A 22,183-nucleotide genomic window follows, 5' to 3' on the forward strand; every position below is an offset into this window, starting at 1 on the left:
TTTTGCTTCTGCATATTCCCTCCGCTTCCTCAATACCTCCGGTGCATAGTTACGGCCCGTCCACACTACAGCTTCGACAGCTTCAAAAACGGTTTCCAACGCGTCTGCCCATTCACTTTGAATGGGGTGACGTCACGTTGTCTCGCTTTTCGCCGAACTGAATTGTGGGTAGCATAGTGGTCCGTCTCCGGCGTCAGAAGTTGAACAATGTTCAACTTCTGACGCCGGAGTAGCCAGCGCCAGCCAATCAAATCCCGTTTCTGAAAATCTGATAGCTCAAGCCCTAGCCAATCAAACCGCGTCTAAGCTGGGAGAGATATCCCGCCGTTCATTTCTATATTTCAAAAAAAGATGGAGGAGAAACTAATTATCGCCGTAGCAAATCACCCGGTTTTGTATGACCAGACCCTCTTCACCTACCGGGATACAAACCGGAGGAACCAGGCATGGAGGGAGGTGGCAGAGACAGTGGGTGAAACTGGTAGGTTTCAGCTGTTGACCGAAGTCTTTTCTAAGTTCTCGTAGCTCCTTCAAGATTAAAGCCAAGTTGGATTCACCGTTCGGCTCTGATTCAGAGTCCGGCTGCGTGTCGTCCATGTTGCTAATGCTGCTAGCTCAAGACAGTTGACCTTCTTCGTTTTCGTCGTTTTCCTTTGTTGGAGCAATACTTTTCTTACCCCTTTTAGGCATATTACGTCGCCCGCCGTGTATATGCTTGCTGTAAATACTTTCCTGGTTATTCGAGTTAAAACGGGAAACTTTGAATTCTCACTATCGGGAGCCTGTCACACTATGCTGCGATCCCCATGCCTGTGGACCGGAAGTCGTACTTCTACTTTTAACACTTTTACCACAGCGTATCCTTATTTTACAACATTTCAATCTTTATGACCCTTAATTTGATAATAGAGTGGCGAAGACCCGCCCATCTACTTCGGACCCATTGGACCTTATTTCGGAAAATGTATGTATTGAAGTCAATGGGGAGAGAAAACGTATCTTTCGTTCCCGTTTGAATTGTGCCACGAATTACACACATGATGTTTGTCAATCTTAAAAAATTATTTCCACGTCAAAAAAGTCACAGTTTGTTGTAAAACTGTTGAAATATAAGACTACAAATAGAAAGACTACAAATCCCAGAATCTTTTAAATTGACAAACATCATATGTGTAATTCGTGGCACAATTCAAACGGGATCAAACGATAATCTTTCTCTCTCCATTGACTTCAATGCATACTTTTTCCGAAATAAGGTCCCATGGAGCTCCCCCGGAAAGAGAGGGACTTCGCCTCTCTATATAATAATAATAATAATAATAATAATACAAATGTAATAGATGATTAACATATGATAAGGTGCAGTTGGGCAACTATTATTGACTTTACTATTTGGAAAGTAGTTCAGTCGTTTAACCGTTGTTAGTTAGTACATTTACTAAAATACTTAACTTAAGTACAATTTACCTCACCTTGCCTTATCATTTCTTACCTTACATTATCATATCATATCCTTTCTTATCTTACTTTATCTCCCTTTCCCTTCCTTTATCTTGTCTTATCTTATCTTACCTTATTTTATCTTAATCTGTCTTACTTTAGAGAAGGTTTACTGAAGTTCAGATAGATATCTGGACAATGTTCCTACGGGGGATTTAACCCTCCGGTTGTCTTCGGGTCAAATCTGACCGATTTACTACTTTCATCAATCATAACTTTTTTTGTTTCACATTCGATTGCATTAAGGCTTTATGATATCCTTCACAGTAGACATCTGAACATATACAATTGCTGATCACCACTTTCATTGAATTTTGGATGATTTAGTCAACTTTGTAACACCCACGGTGTTCCCGGTGTAACCATCCGGATCAGATCAAACACATCCACACAAACACACACACACACACACACACACACACACACACACACACACACACACACACACACACACACACACACACACACACACACACACACACACACACACACACACACACACACACACACACACACACACACACACACACACACACACACACACACACACACCACACATACTCTATATGTGTTCCCCCCCTTATGTGCCCATCCCCCCATGTGAATCACACCTGGCACACACACACACGCACACACAGAACAATTTGACACATTTCCCCCTCTTATGTGCCCCTCCCCCCACATGGATCACACCTGGCACACGCAATTAGTTCAGTGTCTATTCTTTGTATATTTACTGCAGTTTTTCATGTATACCAGTAGTCTGATACAATATGTACAGTTTGAAACGGTGCTAAATGACATTTGGTGATGATTAATGGCGGCTGTGGCTCAGTGGATAGTGTGCTGGACTTCGAATCAGGGGGTAGCAAGTTTGAGTCTGTTGTAGCTGAGAGGTTTTTACAACCCACCTCGGCTCCGCGTATTGTTTTGGCGAGCTGCTTAAAATCATAAACAGGAAGGAAATCAGAAGACACCAGGATACCAGTTAAACAATAATCTGTTTTAATTATAAAAGGTAAAAATATAATGCAATACAATACAATAAGGAGTACTCCTGCCCTGGTTCGCGTGCTGTTCAGATTCCGGTCTTGACAGCAGGAGAAGAAAGAGCGATCTAAAGACACAACAGGCTTATATGCAAAAAGAACGGGGAGGAGGTGTGCCGGATTCTCCTCCCATAGAGTCCATTCATTGGTTGATATAAAAGCGACGAGCCAGGAGAGGACCCACAGAAACAAGAGTCTTTTACCATTTAAGGTAAAACAGACGCATTGGGTGTACTTTCACACACCCACACATTTTGCAGAGACTTCCCTCTCTGTGGCCCCCTCTCCCCTTAGTTCAATGTACACACAGTTTCACATACTTTTGTTATAGTTGACTAATACAAACAATATATGTACTACTTTAATATCAATAATAACGAGGAAAACATTAGCTGTGCTCTCAAGCAGTAAAATAGTAGAATATCAGCCTCTATAGAGAACGCACACTCATTTTTTCTTAGGATGTGTCACGCACCCTCATTTTCCCTTAGGTTGTGTCCCGCACACTCATTTTCCTTCTTTTACCATTTAAAGTAACACAGACACATTGGTGTCCTTCACGAACCCTACATAACATATACAGAGAACGCACATTCATTTCAGAGATCTGAGCTTCAAATAAGGGCATTCTCCTGCTCACATCTTACTCTAAATAATGGTTTTACTCCTCATATTTCCAACTCCCTATTATTATTGATACAAAGTAATTAAACACACACATATATGTTAGACATGTATCGTTCTAGCTACTTGGCATTCTGTGTTTAGAGAAGAATGTATCCTCTCCCCACATCTTTAGTCTCCTGTCATGCCAACCTGCTCCTTATTTCACATAAGTAATGTAAACACATTTAAGCCAACTACTGCACAAAGTTGTGGCAATTTAGTACTCACAACATGAAAGAATGAAACAGAAAGAAATCAATAAAAACACAAGCACCAGTATAATTGAGCAGTTATGATACAGCCAGGTGGCTACTGCAACACACACACATCCTACTCTCTGCTGCCTATAGCATATGTCTATATAAGGGTATTTCCTCGCTGTCCCCTTCTCCTGACAGGGAAGTTTTCACTTCTCATCTCTCCAGCTTCTTGTTCATATAAACTGCTACTATGTACTAAAGAAATTAAGTACACACATGAATATATAAAAACTAGTACTGTCAAAATTATCGCGTTAACGGCGGTAATGAATTTTTTGAATTAATTGCGTTAAAATATTTAACGTATTTAACGCATGTGCAGAATGGCCCGCCCCATACATGCCACCAGTGGCAGCGCCAGGGTATGGCTGGGGTAGGCTACACCCATACCAATAAATGGCTTAGCCCCACCATGAAAAATGATGTTAAAGTAAGCAAAATTAAGTCTGCCAACTCGCGAGGAGTAAATTGCACAGACAGCAGTTAATAAGATTGATTTCAGTCGTCACGGTTTTGAAAACTTTTGTCAGGTAGTGATCGTCTTCTCTATAGAACATCTTTGATAATGTCTTCTGGCCAATCAGAATCAAGATAAGGGCGTGGTGTTGTTGCAGGAAGTCCCGACGGAGAATACTTTTGCTGTAGTACAGGGGTGCACATAACTGGTATGCAGGTTATGTGCGTAATCTGAAATGTGTACCGTCACTTGTGTCACAAAGCGCATTTGCGTACCGACGTACTTGTGAAGCTTTTCCAGAAGGCGGTTAGATCACCGGACGACAGAGTCGGTCTCCGTGTGCACAGACAGGGCTGCTGTTAACGTCGGTCTGAACAACGGAACTGTGCCAAAACTACGCCAACCGGCTGCAGAGGGAGACCCCCCCCCCCCCTTCACTGGAGAACTACGCTACAACAGCTGATCACAACGTTCACACTCTGTGGTCACGAAGTACTCCACTATCCACTATCCCCCCCCCCCCCCCCTCCGTCGACTTTCCTGAAGTACTCCCCCGTTGATAGAAATCAACACGTAATGAATTAAGACCCCGCGGTTTGATGATTGATAGGTGTGTGGGCTGTCTTTCATTTTGACACGCAGAATTTTTTTATAATAAACATAGATACTGTTAACTGGATATATCCGCCTTCTTTCATTTATCTTTCCATTCCCAACAATATACATAAAGAAATGGCATATTTTGGACATAGTTCGAATGGTGATTAATCATTAATCCTCATCATCAATTAATTAATTTTTAAGCTGTGATTAATCTGATTACAAATTGTAATCGTTTGACAGCCCTAATAAAAACACACTTCTTATATATCAGGGGACATTAAAATTAATATACCAAAAATGACACTGTATTAAACTTTCCTGCTATAATATGTTAATTTAATTCTCTTCAAGTCCCACTGCAGTCAGCATGTCGTTGTGTCCCTTGGCACGACACTTCACCCCAAATTGCTCCTGTGGGGATTGCCCACAGTACTGAATGTATGTAAGTCAATTTGGATAAAAGCGTCTAACAAGTGACATGTAATGTAATTAATGGTTTTTGTGTTAAAGCAGTTAAAACAGGACCGGTCCAATTTGACCGCGAACACCAAAGTAAGGGGGAGGAAACGAAGACAATAGGAGGGTTAAATTAAGTACTTGGTAAGAAATCTCTCTCCGACTCAACAGAAAATGATATGTCGAGCTCTTAACGAGGAACACAAATCATCTCCTCCATGATGGATTACATGAACAGCATTTCACCCTTCTCACCGCCAGGAGGAATGACTGATCGCCACCTTTTTTCAGCATACACTACAACAAAATCTCTATTTTTCACACATTTATTCTCCATCCGTCCACACCCTCTCCCCCTGTGATGATATATGACCGTGGTGAGGGTGTACTTTAAAGTGTCGGGGATTTACATCACAAAGCAGTATATATAGGGCTCGGAGACATGAGCGGAGTCACTGAAAGGTTATATCCACAGCCGGGAGAAAAACGGGAAGTTTCAAAGATGCGAACAGAGTAAGCAATTCTGGGGGGGAAGAAATCGACAAAACACTTGGGATGTTTAATCCCCTATTCATCCAGAGAGTGCAACGAGCGACCATGAAATATGAAATGCCATAAAGCTCCGTTTTTTGGTTGAGAGAGGGCTTGAGAAAACCACTGAATGCTTCTCAAAGAGTCACATTAAATTAGAAAGCCAGCAAAGTGCTTTCTAAAAAAAAATGTTTTTCTACAGGAACTCTCTCCTCCGGCTCAAGTGACCGAGTGCATACAGAAGGCCACTTCCTGCAGGGTTTAGGTTGCATTGGCCTCCTGATGCACCCTGCAATTTAATTTAGGCGGGAAAACACACGTCTGAAAGCATCATGATTTCATTTTGTGGAAAATACAAATGCTGTGGGCGCCTTGCATTTATTTGTGAAAGGTGGGGTCATCCTTATGTTTCTCTTGATATAAAGTATAGAGAGGCGAAGTCCCTCCCTTTCCGGGGGAGCTCCATGGGACCTTCTTTCGGGAGAATTATGTATGGAGAGAGAAAGATTATCTTTCGATCCCGTTTGAATTGTGCCACGAATTACACATATGATGTTTGTCAATTTAAAAGATAATTTTGCAAGTTAAAAAAACTGTGAAACTGTGAAGTAACACTTGTTTTGTGTGAAACCGCTCAATGAACTACATCTCCCATCTCGCACCAGACACCAAGATGGCCGTCACGTTGAAACATTTCCCTTCTTTCTTTCAGAATGAGACGGAAAGTATTAAAAGAGGTGAAAATCACTCCAAGTCTGGGCGCGTTGAGAGCTGTGCACACACACAAGGGGAGTTAGTCGGTTCCGTGAGAGCCAGCATGCGGGACCGGGACTCTGGGATTTGTAGTCTTTCTAGTTGCGTATTTTTCATAGTCTTATATTTCAACAGTTTTACGACAAACTGTGACTTTTTTGACATGGAAATGATTTTTTAAGATTGACAAACATCATATGTGTAATTCGTGGCACAATTCAAACGGGATCGAAAGATACGTTTTCTCTCCCCATTGACTTCAATACATCATTTTTCAGAAATAAGGTCCCATGGGTCGGAAGTAGATGGGCTGGACTTCACCTCTCTGTATACAGAATGATGGCAAATGTTGAATCATATTGCCTGGATGTGCAAATTGTCCCTGTTTGCTAGCAGAGGCGGATTTAGGATTGTAGGAGATCCGGGGCATAGCCAGAATGTTCAAGTTGTTGGGGGGGGGGGTGCTAATGGAGCACGCTCATGTACTGTGATCTCGTCTGAGCCACGCAGCGGGGATACTGCGGAGTGCATAAAGCATACTCTTCACGCCAACGAAGGATCACTTCTTCTTCAGGGCTGGGAAGGATACTGTCCCGCAGCTGCTGCCTCTCTGTTGGACTCCGGTACTGCACATTACTCACGAGACGTTTAAAAAAATTAAAAGTGCTTTACGTGAAACATTCGGGGCTTTTCAGAAAGCATTCGGGGCTTTTCAGAAAGCATTCGGGGTTTGAGCCCAAGTAGCCACCCCCTAGCGCCGCCACTGTTAACTTGTTACCCATACAAATTTAAAATGTGCTGTGTTTTAAAGCTTGTTTCCACACTTCAAAAACATTTATTCAAGTTTAAAATAAAAGTGTATCTATTTCATTTCAATTAAATGGTCTTAATAGCCATTTTAGTCAAATCAAAAGCTTGAGTATTGCATTTAAAGCAGTATCATTTAAAAGTTTACAAGTCAACGTTTATGTAGGTTTAGCATTATTATATTAATTATCTTTATACTGCAATAACCAAAGCCTCAAAAACATTTGGTCAAAAAACATACAATATATTTGAGGAATCAATTCATTCGTTTTATAGGGAGTTTCTGAACAGATGTAAATGGATGGCGATCAAAGCTAATGGAGTTATACAGGTTCTGCAATGGCGGGATACTTAACAGTGGCAATTAGCAAAAGCACTTTACCAATTAAGAGCAGATTTCAAGAAAGTGTCCAATACTGTGTGTATCACATTACATGTCAGACGCTTTTATCCAAAGCGACTTACCTACTGACTACTGTGGGCAATCCCCACAGCAGCAATTTGGGGTGAAGTGTCTTGCCCAGGAACACAACAACATGCTGACTGCAGTGGGATTTGAACCTGTGACCCCCCTGATCCGAACACCAACGGACAACCCACTGCACAACACGCCTCCATGCTGTCTTTAGGCAATAGCATAGCTCTCAGATATATACAAATATATATAAAAAACATGTCTATGAAGTGTTTTGCTCAAAATACCAAACAGATCATTCTAGCCATGCCTCATATCCCTCTATTTCACTTCCTGTTTCAAACGTGCTGATTTGGGTATAAAGCTTTAGGAGGGGTCTGAGCTCATGCGGGACCCGGCAGCTACCGTCTAAACTAAATGCTGCCGTGATGAAACACCATATCATGGATTATCAAGGATTCTCTCTGAAACAGTCTGGAGCTCAAAGGCTTTCTCTCTTGCCGGTGAGTTCCTTTTTACTTCCTGCTTCTTCACACACATGCTCTCCAGTACAGGTTAGCTCTGAGTGTTAGCGATGCTAATGTAAACACCGACCATATTACGTCCAAAACAGTCGGGCATTGTTTCTGATGGCAACGTTTCTGATTGGGCCGTGGGTCCACATTTCAGATATGACGTCATATCGGACGCAAATCTGGATCAGCTCCGTTGTTCCCCGTTTTTAGAGATTTGGGTACGGAGGAAAAGAGAGAGGGTTTTATTTCCTGACGCTGCGTGAGTTCCCCGACACACCGGGGACACATCTTTATGGGTCGAGGACATCAAAAAGTGCATTTTGCATGATAGGTCCCCTTTAAACTAAAACGGAGGGTTTTCTGTCAGCTCAGATTTTATATCGGCTTTTTTGTAGTATGTGCTCAAGTGTTTCATTGTTGGGCTACAGCCTGAATATGCTTAATGAAAGGCAGGTTTTCCTATCAATAGAATCATTTTTTATACTTAATATAGTTTCTTCTCTTCTAAGGTCACATTGTTCTGTTTTCTTACATAATACACTTCAGTTAAACACATCTTATTGACATGTCTTTTCTGTTTTACTTATTGCTTTGCAGGGTTTTGCATTTGGTTTGGCACTTTTACTTTATTTGTACCATCTCTAATATTCCTGGTAGTTAAGAATATAAAAATAAATGTCATATTGTGGTTAGCCTCCCTTCATTGTGGTATCCTGAGTTGCCAAGAATGACACAGCCTCCTCATTATACCCATACGACTTGGGGCTGGTTCAGATTGGGTTCTCACTTCGAATGAACTGCCACCACCTCGTTTTAACACTTCCAGGGGGCTAATTGGCTCCACTATGACACTGTTTCCAGCTGTCCAGAATCTGAGGCATAATCACACCTGTTGCTCTTCTGATTCAAGTAATTAAAGCTGCAGATTCACCAGCCGTGTAGCGACAGATGACACTTAAAGGTGGGGTAGGTATTTTGGAGAAACCGGCTTGAGTGCGCGAGAATTTGAAAAAACACAGCCGGAAGAAATCTGCTACTTCCTCACAGAGCCCCTCCGCCAACACACACGAACGCGCACATGACCAGGGCCGGCTAAAATGATTGGTCGTGATTTTTACAGTACCACGGCTTCCACAGATGACTTTTATTTATGGATTTTTTGTCAAAGCACTTCAGATATTCATTGCTATCGGGATGTTAAGAGCATTCCATGGAATATAACAACGAGTGTATCTCGAGCCGGTTTCTCAAACTTACCCCACCTTTAATTTGAGATCAAATGAGACGACGTTTAAGCTGGTTTCATCTGCTTTGTTTTCCCGATTTATGTTCCCTTTGAAGCTCTCATGCAAACACTGATGGAGACACATGTTTGACGGATGCTAATGCTAAAGCTCTTCTTTAAGCACACTGGACGTCTTTCAAGTGTTAAATTAGCACGGTGAGAAGATGATCTGCAGCCACATCTCCAAATCTTTTTTTGAAGCGTCTGCAAAGGGCGGACATGAAAAGGCTCGAGGAGGAAGACATTGTCAGATTGAATTAGCGTCTTCTTGCTCCACTTGTCACGGACTGTGGCAACATGTGTAGTGAGTGTGAACAGAAGCCTGAGGTAGAAATATATTGGAAAGGCTCTGCTCTCACTTTCAGACCTCATTAGAGAACAGAGGCTGTAAGTAATGAGTACCATCCTCTTATTTAGACATGTCTAAGAGGTTACGACTTTAGCATAACATTCAACCGCTTTCTTTTCAAATTGCCAATATGGTGCTTAGGGCTAAGGGGCGGGACATCTCTAAGCGGTTGACCAAATCAAATCAAGTTTTATTTATATAGCACATTTATAAACGACTTTTGGTGGAGCCAAAGTGCTGTACATATAATAAAAATAGCCTACAGTAGAGACACTTTACAGCAAATACAACAGCACGGATTGTTCAGAATATCAGTATGAGAAAAAACCGACACCCTCCAATCACAACAGAGCCGGCCAGCTAACCAATCAGAGCAGACTGGGCTCTGGTTTCAGACAGAGGGTGAAAAGAGGTGATGCAGCCCAGGCAGTATGAGAACAATAAAGAGCTTGTTGAACATTAAAGCATGGAGACATGAAGTAGAGACACTACGTACTGATATACACCTGAACATCAGCAGGAGAGGACTCTTTAAAGTAGAGACACTATATACTGATATACACCTGAACATCGGCAGGAGAGGACTCTTTAAAGTAGAGACACTACATACTGATATACACCTGAACATCGGCAGGAGAGGACTCTTTAAAGTAGAGACACTACATACTGATATCCACCTGAACATCAGCTGGAGAGGACTCTTTAAAGTAGAGACACTAAATACTCATATACACCTGAACATCGGCAGGAGAGGACTCTTTAAAGTAGAGACACTAAATACTCATATACACCTGAACATCGGCAGGAGAGGACTCTTTAAAGTAGAGACACTAAATACTCATATACACCTGAACATCAGCAGGAGAGGACTCTTTAAAGTAGAGACACTAAATACTGATATACACCTGAACATCAGCAGGAGAGGACTCTTTAAAGTAGAGACACTACATACTGATATACACCTGAACATCAGCAGGAGAGGACTCTTTAAAGTAGAGACACTACATACTGATATACACCTGAACATCAGCAGGAGGACTCTTTAAAGTAGAGACACTACATACTGATATACACCTGAACATCAGCAGGAGAGGACTCTTTAAAGTAGAGACACTACATACTGATATACACCTGAACATCAGCAGGAGAGGACTCTTTAAAGTAGAGACACTACATACTGATATACACCTGAACATCAGCAGGAGAGGACTCTTTAAAGTAGAGACACTACATACTGATATGCACCTGAACATCAGCAGGAGAGGACTCTTTAAAGTAGAGACACTACATACTGATATACACCTGAACATCAGCAGGAGAGGACTCTTTAAAGTAGATACACTACATACTGATATACACCTGCACATCAGCAGGACAGGACTCTTTAAAGTAGAGACACTACATACTGATATACACCTGAACATCAGCAGGAGAGGACTCTTTAAAGTAGAGACACTAAATACTGATATACACCTGAACATCAGCAGGAGAGGACTCTTTAATGTAGGGACACTACATACTGATATACACCTGAACATCGGCAGGAGAGGACTCTTTAAAGTAGAGACACTACATACTGATATACACCTGAACATCGGCAGGAGAGGACTCTTTAAAGTAGAGACACTACATACTGATATACACCTGAACATCGGCAGGAGAGGCCTCTTTAAAGTAGAGACACTACATACTGATATACACCTGAACATCGGCAGGAGAGGACTCTTTAAAGTAGAGACACTACATACTGATATACACCTGAACATCAGCTGGAGAGGACTCTTTAAAGTAGAGACACTAAATACTCATATACACCTGAACATCGGCAGGAGAGGACTCTTTAAAGTAGAGACACTAAATACTCATATACACCTGAACATCGGCAGGAGAGGACTCTTTAAAGTAGAGACACTAAATACTCATATACACCTGAACATCAGCAGGAGACGACTCTTTAAAGTAGAGACACTAAATACTGATATACACCTGAACATCAGCAGGAGAGGACTCTTTAAAGTAGAGACACTACATACTGATATACACCTGAACATCAGCAGGAGAGGACTCTTTAAAGTAGAGACACTACATACTGATATACACCTGAACATCAGCAGGAGAGGACTCTTTAAAGTAGAGACACTACATACTGATATACACCTGAACATCAGCAGGAGAGGACTCTTTAAAGTAGAGACACTACATACTGATATACACCTGAACATCAGCAGGAGAGGACTCTTTAAAGTAGATACACTACATACTGATATACACCTGCACATCAGCAGGAGAGGACTCTTTAAAGTAGAGACACTACATACTCATATACACCTGAACATCGGCAGGAGAGGACTCTTTAAAGTAGAGACACTAAATACTCATATACACCTGAACATCGGCAGGAGAGGACTCTTTAAAGTAGAGACACTAAATACTCATATACACCTGAACATCAGCAGGAGACGACTCTTTAAAGTAGAGACACTAAATACTGATATACACCTGAACATCAGCAGGAGAGGACTCTTTAAAGTAGAGACACTACATACTGATATACACCTGAACATCAGCAGGAGAGGACTCTTTAAAGTAGAGACACTACATACTGATATACACCTGAACATCGGCAGGAGAGGACTCTTTAAAGTAGAGACACTACATACTGATATACACCTGAACATCAGCAGGAGAGGACTCTTTAAAGTAGAGACACTACATACTGATATACACCTGAACATCAGCAGGAGAGGACTCTTTAAAGTAGAGACACTACATACTGATATACACCTGAACATCAGCAGGAGAGGACTCTTTAAAGTAGAGACACTACATACTGATATACACCTGAACATCAGCAGGAGAGGACTCTTTAAAGTAGAGACACTACATACTGATATACACCTGAACATCAGCAGGAGAGGACTCTTTAAAGTAGAGACACTACATACTGATATACACCTGAACATCAGCAGGAGAGGACTCTTTAAAGTAGAGACACTACATACTGATATACACCTGAACATCAGCAGGAGAGGACTCTTTAAAGTAGAGACACTACATACTGATATACACCTGAACATCAGCAGGAGAGGACTCTTTAAAGTAGAGACACTACATACTGATATACACCTGAACATCAGCAGGAGAGGACTCTTTAAAGTAGAGACACTACATACTGATATACACCTGGACATCAGCAGGAGAGGACTCTTTAAAGTAGAGACACTACATACTGATATACACCTGGACATCAGCAGGAGAGGACTCTTTAAAGTAGAGACACTACATACTGATATACACCTGAACATCAGCAGGAGAGAACTCTTTAAAGTAGAGACACTACATACTGATATACACCTGAACATCAGCAGGAGAGGACTCTTTAAAGTAGAGACACTACATACTGATATACACCTGGACATCAGCAGGAGAGGACTCTTTAAAGTAGAGACACTACATACTGATATACACCTGAACATCAGCAGGAGAGGACTCTTTAAAGTAGAGACACTACATACTGATATACACCTGGACATCAGCAGGAGAGGACTCTTTAAAGTAGAGACACTACATACTGATATACACCTGAACATCAGCAGGAGAGGACTCTTTAAAGTAGAGACACTACATACTGATATACACCTGGACATCAGCAGGAGAGGACTCTTTAAAGTAGAGACACTACATACTGATATACACCTGAACATCAGCAGGAGAGGACTCTTTAAAGTAGAGACACTACATACTGATATACACCTGAACATCAGCAGGAGAGGACTCTTTAAAGTAGAGACACTACATACTGATATACACCTGAACATCAGCTGGAGAGGACTCTTTAAAGTAGAGACACTACATACTGATATACACCTGGACATCAGCAGGAGAGGCCTCTTTAAAGTAGAGACACTACATACTGATATACACCTGAACATCAGCAGGAGAGGACTCTTTAAAGTAGAGACACTACACACTGATATACACCTGAACATCAACAGGAGAGGCCTCTTTAAAGTAGAGACACTACATACTGATATACACCTGAACATCAGCAGGAGAGGACTCTTTAAAGTAGAGACACTACACACTGATATACACCTGAACATCAGCAGGAGAGGACTCTTTAAAGTAGAGACACTACATACTGATATACACCTGAACATCAGCAGGAGAGGACTCTTTAAAGTAGAGACACTACATACTGATATACACCTGAACATCAGCAGGAGAGGACTCTTTAAAGTAGAGACACTACATACTGATATACACCTGGACATCAGCAGGAGAGGACTCTTTAAAGTAGAGACACTACATACTGATATACACCTGAACATCAGCTGGAGAGGACTCTTTAAAGTAGATACACTACATACTGTTCCCCTTCAAAAGTAACACATTTTCTATCCTGTTTTTCACGGTGACATTTTTGTTTTAACACCAAATCTGTGGGAGAAAAAAGACGTGCCTCTATAATCAGCTATGTATACAATCTACGGTTAAAACACATCTGTTTAAATGAAGCTTCAGCATGGAGACGACACACAATATGAATCCATTTAATTTCCATTTAAAGCTCCTAATTTGTTTACTGGTCAGCTGCTGTGTAGATATGGTTTTGGGTAAACACGCTTTTTACTTCACGGCTACAATTTCCATAATCATCATGTTATATAACATAATGAGTTTATTTCATATTCACTTGATCCTATTTCATATTCATTTTCGAAAGCAGGTCAATTAAAATCAACTGCACGGAGAGAATATGTGTGGGATTTTGAATCTGAATCCCAGAACAAAAAAATATGTTTCTTCATGTTGTATAGGCACTTTCAATTACTGCATAGATTTGGGGGGAGTTAGATTTTTATGAAGCAATGTGTGCTGCAGAAACATTGAGAGGAGATCCACATTAATCTGGTATTCAAGTGAAAGGAGAGTAAGCCTCGGTGTCCCTGAGCCTTCGCCTCTGTCTCTGTCACTTTGATTTACAATGGAGGAAGACTGTGTGCTGCATCATCATCATCTGAATCCTACTGTAGCCTCTGCATTCATCCCTAAGGCTGTGAGGAATAAAAAACTAATCCTGTGAGCAAGGTTCCTTAAATTTACGTGTGTTGAATAATGCTGTGTTAATCTGGAAGATCTGTTGAGCATGCAAGGGTTTAAGCTTTTGTTAAACACCACACAGAGAACTCTATTACTCTGCAGGAGACATCATATTTAGTGTTGTGAAGTGCATTTCCTCAAAAACTGTACTTAAGGACATTTTGAGATTTTAATCTTTGTCCGTGGTAGATAGAAATGTTGCAGACGATTGCTTTTGAACAGTTAGATCACTCCAAGTGAAAGGTCCCCTATTATACTGTTTGTCATCAATATATCACAGGTCTCAGATATATACAGACCCTGTCTCTGATTGGCTGAAACACCAAACAGATCATTGCAGCATTACCCATAATCCCCTCTGTTTCAGCCCTGTTTCAAAAGTGCTGATTCTGACTCTGTCTGTTACTTGAAAATAAGGAGCCCCTCCCCACGCCCCTCTGAGAGACATTTGGTTACAAAGAACTCAATGGTGCTCTATGAGGAGATTCAGGTGATAAGGGGGGGGGGGGGTTACCTTGGTTGGTGATTGGCTAATGGTTACACAAGACAACACATTATTCCAGAAACTGAAGATGGGCAAACAAGATATGAGATTGGACTTTTTGGATACCTGAATCTGTGAAAAAGAAGGGCAAGGATATATAAGTTATGACTGAAAGTAAAAGCGAAGAGACTCACCCTCTCCTCCTCCTCCCTGAGGTCTGGCATGGTGCTGACACACAGCGTCACAGCGGTGATGGCTACAAATATAACCGACAAACAGGCGAAGATCTTCCCGGGTAAACCAGAGTGTGGGTTCTCCACCATGTCCCTTAATCTCCTCATGCATCCCCCCGCTCGAGTCTCTTCTGGAGCCTCCATCTCAGGCGGTTGTGGACTCTCCTGGCAGGATTGTGGCGTCGTTAGCTCTGCTTCCTCTTCCTCCTCCAGTCTCTGTTGCTCCTTGAACTCCGCCTGTCTGAGCCTCAGTTTCCTAAGGCAGCACCAGTCTAGATTTTTCTCCTCCACCCCCCAATAGAGCAGCTCCTCCTGGAACGACAAGGCGCACATTTCCCTCAGTAGCCTCAGTTTCCCCGCCGCTAAGAAACACACGATTGTGCGGAAAGCCGACGGACTTCGGTCGAAGAAATACTCGTTTCGGCTGCTGTCGTAATCGTCGCACAAATCCATGATTTCATCCTCGTTGCTGCAGCTTCGCAACTTCCCCAATCGAGTCAAAGGGAATTTGTCCAACGTAGACCAAGGGATTTGGTACTTGATCCCGCCGACGTTGATAATGGCCGCCCCGTCAGAAAGGCCGATCTCTCCTCCATCTTGTTGTCGAGGCTGAGGCTGGAGAAGAAGCTTGGCTCGCTTGTAGAACAAACCCTTTTTGGCCAGGACCTCCTTCTTGTTCTCCACAGGTTGGAAGTGGAAGGTGGTGAACTGGTGCTCGGCGCTCCCTGCCAGGAAGGCCACCTCCTGGTACATCACGGACACTTTTCCTGCACAATGTGATGTTCTTCACAGGGGAGGTGACTAGATGTTGTCACCCATTCAGCAACACAGCACGTCTCTGTGGGACAGACAAGAAAAGACTGTCACGATCTGTCTGTGTTTTATTTTGTATTATTAAGATCTGTCTTTGTTTTCTCGTTTTATTCTGAAAGGTGCACCCCCCATGTTATGTCTGCTCTTACTTCCTGTCTCTGGATTTTCCTCCTGTTTGATTGCCTGATTGTGTTCACCTGTGTTTTTTCTCCCTCCCCACCTGTGTCTTGTCTTGGTGATCACTGTATTTTTATGATCAAATAGTTTACACAAGAGATGAGCATGACCATAAGACTAGACAAGCTACATCAGACCATCTACTGGCACCTAAACCCAGGACACATCTTCAGTTCTAGGTGAATCGCCTTGATTTGTGCAACACATTTGCATTAACGTGTTGTGCAACTTTTGACCAAACGAAAGCCATCTTGACAAACCAGAATTGAGGAAGCCATCGTAGCTTATTAGCTGTATTGCACAATTAGCAATGTTCATTATATTAGATAAGTGCCTAGAATGAGTGGATTCATTTTGGTGCATCACTTTCTACCAAAACCTATAAACACTTTTCTTTTCAGACATGGACAGACTGTCCTAACTTGGTCTCTTTCAGTATAATCTACGACGCATTCGCTTTCAGTCAGACAACAATGTTAATCTCTAAAGAAAATATGTCCTGCTTCACACGGTATGTGAGGAGACTTGAGACCATTCAGCAAATCAGAACATCAAGAATAGCCAGCAAATACATGTATTCAATGTGTTTACATGCTTTTATGAATGCATGGCATAAATCTTTCTATTATATCATAAAACATTCGGTCCATGGTATGTGCTGTGACTTTTAATCCACCTAAATTGGACAGTATCAGATTTAGAGAGGAAACACATATATATATTGTAGTCCTCACAAAGGAAAACACATTTTGTCAACTGTACAATCCTTGTTTTTAACTCATCTCTGAAAGAAGAACACATAAATAATGTTGAAAAAGACCCGCAAGACAAAAACAGTGTATATATAAATCTTCTCTGCACTCTAATTGCAATGGAAGATCAAAGAAAAGCAACTTTATGTCAGCCTGAATCAAAAGCGTAAACACTAATAATGTTGTTTTTCCATTCAATGCACCACCAGGCATTGTGTAAGTAACTGAAAACAGCACAATGAGGCAGAGATGGTCTAAAAGCAACGCATCAACGGCTACATACAGCATATGTGAAGCAATCACATGTTAAATGTATGTGGTTATGGTTTATTCATGTTTCATTTCATATGAACGCACAGCTTCTGAAGGCATTATTCAAAACAGGCTTTTCTGTCCACATGAGAAAGGATCAAAAGGACAAGGCTTTTCTAAGAACAATGCATTACTTATTTATGTGGTTAAGGATAGAGATGTCCCGATCCGATCACGTGATCAGGGATCGGAGCCGATCACGTGATTTTCAAAAGATCGGAATCGGGAGGAAAAAATCGGGGATCGGGTTTTTTCTTTATAAAATATTTTTATTATTTTATTTAATGTTACAAAACAAAAATGACCATGTTAACGTCTTAAAGTCATCCTGAGGACTTAGTTTTGGTTTAAAATTACACAACATCATGTATGTGTTGCTTCATTGGGCTTGTTTTCATAGACCTGGTTGCTTATTCCTCTCAAAGCAACAGAGTGGGCGCAGTGTCTAATAGTAGCAGCAAGCTAACGAGAGGCTACGTTCAGCTGGTGGCTCGGGAGTCGGGACAGAGAAAATGTCAGGAGTTTGGAAGTATTATAAAATTGAAAGCGAAGGCAGTGTAACAGCCAGATGCAATGTTTGCAAGGCGGAGGTTCCGCGTGGTGGAAAGAACAGAGCTACGTTCAACACGACCAATCTAACACGCCACCTGAGAAACAAACAACAACACGACGAGTACACAGCGGCCACTCGGGTAACGGCACTGAAACAACCGACACTTTCAGAGGCTTTCAAAAGGAAAGAGAAACTGCCCCAGAACAGAGAAAAGGCCAACAATAACAGCCAAGATAGCTGAATTCATCGCGTTGGATGACCAGCCGTTATCTGTTACCTTTTTTTTCTCTTAATGCATCGCATAAAGATCGGATCGGGAAAAATCGGTATCGGCAGATTGTCAAAATCAAATGATAGGAATCGGATCGGGAGCAAAAAAAGGTGATCGGGACATCCCTAGTTAAGGATGTAGTTAAGTTGATTGTAAAGGAGTTTGACATCTTTTAAGGGATGTATGACGTAACTGTACAGTAGCTGTTAGACGAACACATATGTGAGAATGCTGTTCATTGATTACAGTTCAGCCTTCAACACCATTGTGCCCTCCAAGCTGGCCATCAAGCTCAGAGACCTCGGGCTCAACAGTGCCCTCTGTGACTGGATCCTGAACTTCCTGACGGGCAGACCCCAGGCAGTGCGGGTGGGAAACATCACTTCCTCCACCCTGATCCTCAACACCGGAGCCCCTCAAGGCTGCGTGCTCAGCCCTCTCCTCTACTCCCTGTTCACTCACGACAGCGTGGCCACAAACAGCTCCAACACCATCGTGAAGTTTGCTGACGACACGACCGTCATCAGCCAGATCACAGACGACGACGACAACCTCCATCTCAACGTCAGCAAAACCAAGGAGCTGATTGTAGATTACAGGAAGCAGCAGAGAGAGGGCCACGCCCCCATCGACATCAATGGGACTGCGGTGGAGAGAGTCAGCAGCTTCAGGTCTCTCGGGGTCCACATCACTGAGGACCTGACATGGACTCTTCACACTAACACCATCACCAAGAAAGCTCGACAGCGGCTCTTCTTCCTCCGCAGGCTGAGGAGGTTCAAAATGGACTCCAGGATACTCTGCAACTTCTACAGGTGCTCCATAGAGAGTATCCTGACTGGCTGCATCACGGCCTGGTACGGCAGCTGCACCGCCCTCAATCGTAAGGCTTTACAGAGGGTGGTGAAAGCTGCACAGAACATCACCAGGACGGAGCTGCCATCCATGGAGGACTTTACTCCCAGCGGCTCAGGAAGAAAGCCCTCCGGATTATAAAAGACCCCCTTCACCCCAGCCACAAACTGTTCAGTCTGCTGCCGTCCGGCAGGCGGTACCGCAGCATCCGGACTGAAACCACCAGACTCAGAGACAGTTTCCCACAGGCCACAGGCCATAAGACTGTTAAACACCTGAACTGCTGAAACAACATCCATAACATTCATCTGCTACCTAGTAATTATTGATCTATTTCTCTAATATATCATTCCAATAACTCGCATATTATATAGACTCTTATTGCACTATTTCCCTTTTTTAAACTATTTTTAATACCTGGAGACCAGAGGAATTTTCTCTCCCAGACCAGCTGCAAAATGTAAACGATCCAACAACCTCACAGTACAAATATGTTACTTTATCACATTAATAATACGTTTTTATTTCATCTTGACAGCAAGTCGGAGCCCCTGCTGCTTTTGCTGACTCATCACTCGCTGATCAAATAGTGAAAATGTCTGTTTGGGTTGACTCTCTTCACAAAGAAACCCTCTCTTTAGATCCAATTACACTCTTCTGAAGCCACGCTGCCGTATCAAGCTGAGATACTTCTTGTTTTATTAAATACAGGATGCAAAATAAATATAACTAGGGCTGTTTTATAGCAACAGGCCATCTAACGATATCTGTTCTGCACCTGAGGCAAGAGATGATGAAGCGGGGGCATCGTCAGATCAAATTAAGAGTGAGAACCCTGCAGCTATCCTCAGACTTTACTCTTTTATATTATGTGCCCAGTCATTTGCTGTTTTCTCGAAAGGAGTGGGGTCAGAGAGCTCCACAGCGACTCAGCAAAATGCTTCTGACAGCAGAGGTTTATTGAGCATGACACTGAACCTAGGGGGGGGGGGTTTAAAGGAGCACAGAGAGAATGTATTTCTATAGGATGAGCTTCACAGAGAGGCAAACAAGGCTTATTGAATCAAGGGAATACTTCATATGTATATGTAAACATGCCAGTGGTGTACAGTAGCTAAGTATACACTTATTCCATAAAAACCGAATGAGCTGTAAAGATTTGTTAAGCATGCAACGGTTTTAGCATTTCTTTGTGCACAATTGACCTGCTGAGTGAAAAACTGCTTTCATTTTGTGTACTTTAAATCTCTCGTGTCCTCAGTAGTTGAATTCATCTTTATTTGAAAAGGTTTTTGCTATAGCTTTGCGACCCTGAACGCCTCTTAGCTTGGGTTTAAGATGTTATTCGATGTGATAAAAGGTAAAACATTCCATAATCTGCTTCTCTCCTTAAAAGCTGGAGGTCAAACAAGCTTCTTTAAAGAAACTATTTTCTTTCATCAGAGTGTTAAAAGGTGGAGGACTTTTAAACTCGGCTCTGTTTTTCCACCACTGTACAATTCAAATGCCTCTTTGCATAAATCTGCAACTCATGCATCACTCAAACATCCGCCTTACCACATCCCCTCCATCTTCATTTTCATAAAAGCCCTGAAGCCCTGTATTTTGGGACAGAGAGGTGTTGAATGACTCTGAACCATCCCCTGAACGGCTCCTTACTTTAAAACATGCACAGCAATCATCTGAGAGAACATGATTTCATGATGTAGAGTGATGCAGAATGTCTCTCCTGAACTGCAATTATCCTGGAAAGAGTTTTCATTCATGATTACAGGATCATCGCAGTCTGAAGGGCCGAGACAGAGAGCTCCTTTTAGTTTCCGAGTCACAGCAAGACAGGATCTTGATGTCCACAAGGAAAAATAACAAAACATCATGGCCTTGTTTCTACAGTTTGAATTATAAACTGTTGATCCAAGCAAACAAGTCTTTCTACACTAGTGTTGTCACGATACCAACATTTTGGTTTCGATACCGATACCAAGTCACGAATTGCGATTCCGATTATTTTTCGATACTTTTCTTTTATTATTTTCATGATCAATAACATTGTAGTTTATCTGTTAAGTGTTTTCTTACAACATGGTCTCTTCTTTATACTTAAGTTTATGTGATTTATTTGATGGTTAACTTTATATTTTATTAACATGTAATAGTACAGTAATATAAATAATTATTGACCAAATGTACATTGCAGATGTTAGCCAAATTGGTAAGTTAGCTAAAAAGATAGCCATATTAGACAGTTATCATTGCCATTAATTGCCTCGTCAAACTACGAAAATGTTCGTTTGACACAAAATAAATTACCCTTGTTTGACTTAGATTTGAGGGCAGGGGCTTGAGCATGATGTAATTATGTTATCTATCACATTCGCTAACCTGCCTGTCTTTAAATTCTTTAAACAGCTCTGGATGCCGGTCGGCGGGTGCTTAGCCAAATCTGATGTGTTGGCTCTCTTGGTTTGCAGGGATCTAAAACATGTCTGACATACAGGCCTCGTGGTGTCCGTAGGCTTGCCCTCACTGCCTGAGATATAGCTCAAATACCCAAATGTCTTTTTTGTCAACAAGCCGAGGCGCAGCGGCAGTTGCACTCCCGCTTGCAGCCATGCTTCTCGTTTTCTCACATGCTCTGGCAGCTAGCGTGTGCACGAGAGAGGGGAGGGACTTAGAGCGTGCTTGAGAGGGGCGGGACTTAGAGCGTGCTTGAGAGGGAGGGACTGCAGGCACGGCTGCAGGGAGTGGAAGCAGAGCGCTGAACACACACGGCTCTTATTAAAACAGTGCTTTCTCACCGTACTTTTCCCCGTCATTCTTAAAGTACAGATACTAATGAAACGGAGGAATCGTAACGTTTTTAACGGCAGGGTATCGCGGTACCTTTCAAGTATCGGGACACCGTGCAACACTACTACACACAAAGGACATTTATTTACCTATTGAAAACTGGGTGGGACTTTCAGAAACAGTTCTAAGTTGGT

The 22,183-nt window shown here is 42.1% G+C and overlaps 1 protein-coding gene across 1 annotated transcript in view; it reads right to left on the reverse strand.

The window, feature by feature from the left end:
- Positions 1 to 22,183, reverse strand: part of kcng2 (potassium voltage-gated channel, subfamily G, member 2) — a 59,393-nt gene that overhangs the window by 30,803 nt on the left and 6,407 nt on the right. Inside the window, exon 2 of the mRNA XM_034093813.2 lies at positions 15,428 to 16,304. Within this exon, the coding sequence (XP_033949704.1) occupies positions 15,428 to 16,219 (792 nt within the window). The 5' untranslated portion in view covers positions 16,220 to 16,304. The remainder of the gene's footprint in view (positions 1 to 15,427; positions 16,305 to 22,183) is intronic.

The sequence above is a fragment of the Pseudochaenichthys georgianus genome, chromosome 11, assembly GCF_902827115.2.
Source record: "Pseudochaenichthys georgianus chromosome 11, fPseGeo1.2, whole genome shotgun sequence".
In the NCBI taxonomy this organism is placed as follows: Eukaryota; Metazoa; Chordata; class Actinopteri; order Perciformes; family Channichthyidae; genus Pseudochaenichthys; species Pseudochaenichthys georgianus.